Source organism: Malurus melanocephalus, unplaced genomic scaffold, assembly GCF_030028575.1.
Source record: "Malurus melanocephalus ecotype Western Australia unplaced genomic scaffold, MMel_1.1 scaffold_1180, whole genome shotgun sequence".
NCBI lineage: Eukaryota > Metazoa > Chordata > Aves > Passeriformes > Maluridae > Malurus > Malurus melanocephalus.
In genome coordinates, this window is record NW_026624412.1 from 34221 (window position 1) to 39763 (window position 5543).

The 5543-nt window shown below is 54.9% G+C and overlaps 1 protein-coding gene across 1 annotated transcript in view; it reads left to right on the forward strand.

The window, feature by feature from the left end:
* LOC130586502 (plexin-A2-like) overlaps positions 1-5543 on the forward strand; it is a gene marked incomplete at both ends in the record, with an annotated part of 72001 nt that overhangs the window by 30058 nt on the left and 36400 nt on the right. The window contains 2 exons of the mRNA XM_057387304.1: positions 4048-4165; positions 4620-4756. Of these exons, the coding sequence (XP_057243287.1) occupies positions 4048-4165; positions 4620-4756 (255 nt within the window). The remainder of the gene's footprint in view (positions 1-4047; positions 4166-4619; positions 4757-5543) is intronic.

Consider the following 5543-nt stretch of genomic DNA (forward strand, 5'->3'; position numbering starts at 1 on the left):
TTCTGAGGATTCTCAGTGTGGTGGGGACCAGGCTGGTGTCCTGTGACCCTTGGGGTTGTGTCATCTGCTTGTGGGGACATGGCTGGTGTCCTTTTCTGAGGATTCTCAGTGTGGTGGGGACCAGGCTGGTGTCCTGTGAGCCCTTGGGTTGTGTCATGTGCTGATGGGGACCAGACTGGTGTCCTGTTCTGAGGATCCTCAGTGTGGTGAGGACCAGGTTGTGCTGAGGATGCTGAGTGAGGTGGGACCAGGCTGGTGTCCTGTGACCCCTTGGGTTTGTCATCTGCTGCTGGGGATGAGGCTTGTGTCCTGTTCTGAGGATGTTGAGTGTGGAGGGGACCAGGCTGGTGTTTCTTCTGATGATGCTGAGTGTGGTGAGGACCAGGCTGTGCTGAGCATCCTCGGTGTGGTGGTACCAGGCTGTTCTGAGGATGCTCAGTGAGGTGGGGACACGGCTGGTGTCCTGGGCTGAGAATGCTGAGTGAGGTGGGGACATGGCTGGTGCCCTTTCTTGAGGATGCTCAGTGTACTGGGGACCAGGCTCATGTCTGTTCTAAGGATGCTGAGTGTGGAGGGGACCAGGTTGGTGTCCTGTGACCCCTTGGGTTGTGTCATCTGCTGCTTGTGTCCTGTTCTGAGGATGTTCAGTGTGGAGGGAACCAGGCTCGTGTCTGTTCTGAGGATGCTCAATGTGCTGGGGACCAGGCTGTGCTGAGGATCCTCATTTGGAGGTGGCCAACACCCCACGAGTGGCTCCAGCAGCACAGCCCTGGCCCAGCCTGGGGAGCAGCTGGAAGGATTTTTCCTCTGGAGGGGAATTGCGTTGGGTGGCTCCYGCTCAGAGCCCCAGGGCGGTGTGAGGATCTGTCACCCGCAACTCGGGGTGGTGCTGGTTTGGGGTCTGACCTTTACTGGAGTTCCTTTCCCCCATCTGTGGGTCAGAAGGGGCATTGATGCCCCTCTGGAGCAGCGGGGGTGAGTTCAGAGTGCCTGAGTGAATTCAGGGAGTCTGGGATCACGGGATGAAGGGTGTCTGGTGCWCCTGCAGGAACAGCTCCAACCACGGCACCAAAACCCCGTCACTGCGGGCACTTTGGGCTGTTCTGCTGAGCCCTACGTTGTTAGATTTCATTTTCCCAATAAAGGATRGAAGATTATGAAATTATCCCCCTTTGATAGTACGAAACCCTGATTTTATAATCATGACTCTAATTAYGGCTCTCGGGCTTTCAAAGTTTGTTAACATCATTAAAACATTTACCCTGGGCAGATAACAGCAAGCGCTAGCATGAGAGCTGCCTTTTAAAGATGAATACAGATAAAAGGACCCTCTTAAGGGTTCTGTGGGCAGACTGAATTCCAGGACTGTAATGACTCTGCCATATGCTGCAGCCCCGCAATCTATCAGCCAGCAATTAGGTTAATGTTGGTGAAAGGGCCACTTAGCCCGGCAATCAGCACCCCACGGCTCTGCCGAATGCATCGTTTTGTAACAAGGTACCTGCTGGGGCTCYGGCTTTGGGCAGGAAGGGGTACCAGGTGTGGCGGGTCACTTGTGCCCTGTCCCGCAGCTCTGGGCAGCAGCTGGCACAGATTTGAGTGCTCGATGTTTGAATATGTGACAGAACCTCCCACCCTCTCTCCTCCTGCCCGCAATCCCCTCCCAGGCTCGGTTTGCCCGCAGAGCTCAGTGCCCTCCTGTCCCCAGGATGAGGAGGATGAGGAGGAGGAGGAGGGAGAAGCGAAGGAATCACAGGCAGAGAAGCGCAGGAGCGGTGTCTGCTGAAAGCAGAGCGCGGAACACGTGGCGGAGGAAGGAGCGGGGCTGGGATGCTTCAATCCCYGCTCTCGGAAGGCTGAGTCTCTCCAGGCAGAGCCTTTTGATGTGCGAGGATCCGGCTCTGTGTGTGTGTGTATTCCATCAGCCCTCCTGGCATCACCTGGGCAGGCGAGCTGCAGCTCCCTTTCTTCCTTTCGTCGCCGTGTTTTATTTTATTTTATTTTGTTTGCAGTGAATTTAGYGCTGCTGAAGGCAGCTGGAGCTCGCTGCCTGCCCAAATTGGAGCGTTTTATGTGGTTGTGTGTGACAGGCAGAGAGGGGTGAGCCCTCCCTTCTCCTTCCAGAGGCGGCTCTGGCTCTTCTGTGGGGTCAGAGACCCCGGGTGTGACTCGGGCAGATCGCTCCCACCCTCAGCTTTGCATCCCCGAGGCAAATTCCCCATCTCAGCTTTCCAATCCCGAGGCAAATCATTCCCACCCTCAGATTCCAGGCTGGGGCAGGTTCCTCCCGCCCTCAGCTCCTCAGCGCCTGAGGGATGCTCTTGAATTCATCTTTCCAGCACTGCTGTGGGAGCCAGCAGCATCCATCCATCCATCCATCCATCCCTCCCTCTCAGGTCCATCTGGAGAGCCCTGCCAGCTGATGCCCCTCTGAAAACCTCCCTCAGACCTGCTGGCACGACTGGCATCCGCTTGATCCCGTCCCCAGCTGGTGTCACACATCCCCTGTGCCCTGGGATTTTGGGGTTGTTCATCCACAGGGCGATGATTTAGGGTTAACCCCAGCAGCTCGTCCTGTCCCTGCAGCTTTGCCCTGGGATTTTGGGGTTATTCATCCACAGGGATATCATTTGGGGTTATCCCTGCAGCTTTGCCCTGGGATTTTGGGGTTATTCATCCACAGGGCCATCATTTGGGGTTAACCCCAGCAGCTCCCCCTGTCCCTGCAGCTCCCCCTGTCCCTGCAGCTTTGACCTGGGATTTTGGGGTTATTATCCACAGGGCCACCATTTGGGATTACCCCCAGCAGCTTTGCCCTAGGATTTTGGGGTTGTTCATCCGCAGGGCCATCATTTGGGGTTAACCCCAGCAGCTCCCCCTGTCCCTTCAGCTTTGCTCTGGGATTTTGGGGTTATTCATCCACAGGGATATCATTTGGGGTTATCCCTGCAGCTTTGCCCTGGGATTTTGGGGTTATTCATCCACAGGGATATCATTTGGGATTAACCCAAGCAGCTCCCCCTGTCCCTGCAGCTTTTCCCTGGGATTTTGGGGTTGCTATTCCACAGGGCCATCATTTGGGGTTACCCCTAGAAGCTCCCCTGGTCCCTGCAGCTTTTCCCTGGGATTTTGGGGTTGTTAATCCACAGGGCCATCATTTAGGGTTATCCCAGCAGCTCCCCCTATCCCTGCAGCTCTTCCAGCCCCAGGATTTTGGGGTAATTCATCCACAGGGCCATCTTTTGGGGTTACCCCCACCAGCTTCCCCTGTCCCTGCAGCTTTGCTCTGGGATTTTGGGGTTGCTATTCCACAGGGCCATCATTTGGGGTTACCTCTAGGAACTCCCCCTGTCCGTGCAGCTTTGGCCTGGGATTTTGGGGTTATTCATCCACAGGGACATCATTTGGGGATTTGGGGTTACCCCAGCAGCTCTCCCTATCCCTGCAGCTTTGCCCTGGGATTTTGGGGTTATTCATCCACAGGGCCATCATTTGGGGTTACCCCCAGCAGCTCCCCCTGTCCCTGCAGCTCTCCCAGCCCCAGGATGTGCCCGTGGGGCTGAGCTGGTCCACACCAGGAGCACAGGGACAAGCTCCTGTGGCCACCATGGGTGTGTTTGTGGCAGCCAGCCCTGTCCCCCAGCAGAAGCTGCWCTCCAGGGCTGTCTCCATCATCCCCCAGCAGATTTCTCCAGTTTTGATTAACTGGGAGTCTGCAGTGTGAGCTGTTCCCTTAATGAACTCATCCGTTACTCTGAGGACTCCGCACTCACTTTGCTACTGGCTAATATATTGCCATTAGTGCTCAGCTTTGCTCTGGAGTTTACAGCTTGTAATAATTATGTCTAATTTTGATTTTTTTTTTTCCTTTAAATTACTACACGGGGTAAAAATAGACTCAGTAATTAACTTCTTCCAAAGAGGCAGATATCAAAGTTAAAGGGGGAGGGAGAAAGGAGAAATAAAGGCAGCCAGGGCTGCGTGGAGCTGAGCAGGGCGCTGCTGGCACCTCCTGCCAAAGCTTCCCTGCGGCATTTGCGCTTCCAGGATCGTCTGTGAAATGGGGCAGGCGCTTCCAGGGATCAGCTCCGGCCCAGTGCTCCTGTGCATCGGAGAGTGCAAGCCCGAGTTCACGGCCAAGTCGGCGCAGCAGTACATGTTCGTGGTGAGTGTCCTGCTGGGGACAGCACCTGCGTCCCCCGGGAGTCAGAGTGTCACCCCAAGGGGGCTCAGCTCCAGGAGACAATCCCAGAATTGCCCTTTTTTTTCTGGTGTTTTCCCTCTGGTGTTGCCCATTTTTTGGTGCTCAATCAGCAATCCCAGATGGAGAGCTCACCCTGTGAATAAATCAGGGTTCCCACAGGGTTTGGGTTCAGCTTTGTGCCTCCAAAGCAGTGATTATGGGATCACAGAATGGTTTGGGTTGGAAGGGATCCTTAAAATCCCAATTCCACCCCCTTAAAATCCCAATTCCACCCCACTGCCACGGGCAGGGACACTTTCCACCATCCCAAATGTCCAGCCTGGTTTCGGACACACCCAGGGACGGTCCTTCCCCGCTGTCACAGCCACAACCACGCTGTCTCAATGTCTCTGAGCTTGTCCTTTCCTCTCTGCAGACTCCAGCCGTGAGTTTCCTGAGCCCCAGCCGTGGCCCTGAATCCGGAGGGACCATGGTGACAATCTCTGGCCACTACCTTGGATCTGGCAGCCGCGTGTCCGTGCTCCTGGGAAACCAGACCTGCCGATTCCACGAGTAAGAGACCAGCAGGGATCCCATCCCAGCACGGATCTGAGCATGCAAAAATCCATCTGGGAACCCTCCAGGCTGCCATTCCCTCTTTTATTGCATGAAACCATTGTCCCTTTYGTTGTGGAGGGAGGGATTTATCATTGTCAGTGCTGTCCATTATTTCATTTTAGTGCTGTTTCAGTGGTAACAGGTCCGAAAATCTCAGGAAAACACGGCTTATGTTGGTCACCAGTGCCTGCCCCCAGCCTGGCTGCTCTGAAGAAAATGGAACATTTATAAGAAATATCTCCTTTCTCTTCTCACAGACCTGCACTGCTTTTATTGCAGCCACTGCTGCAGGTGCTGAACCTCCTAAAAATGTTCTGGGCTCCTCRGGGCAGAGCAAGGCGAGGGTCTGTCACACCTCCTGCCGAGGAACCTGCACAGCCATCAATCTCTGCTGGGAYTTCGATGGCAAATTTGCTTTTTCCCCAGCAGTGTAAACACCGAGTTGACATTTGCAGGGTTTAATGGGTTTTCTCGGGGCTTAGGTGAAAAAAGAGACGTGTGGTTTACATCAGTGTGCATCCGTACACAGCCCAGCCCTGTGCCAGTGGGCACAGCCTGGGTGGCAGCCTGAAATCCAGGGGGATTCTGCCTCTCGGATCCTCCCTCAGGCTTCCCAGGAGGAGCCCAGCGAGTTTCTGGGAAAGCAAAGATCCCCAGAGGTGAATTTCTCATCCTGAGAGGWTTTTGGATATGGGAGCTGTGGGTGTTTGGGGCGTGGGAGCACTTTGGGTTTTCAGCAGTG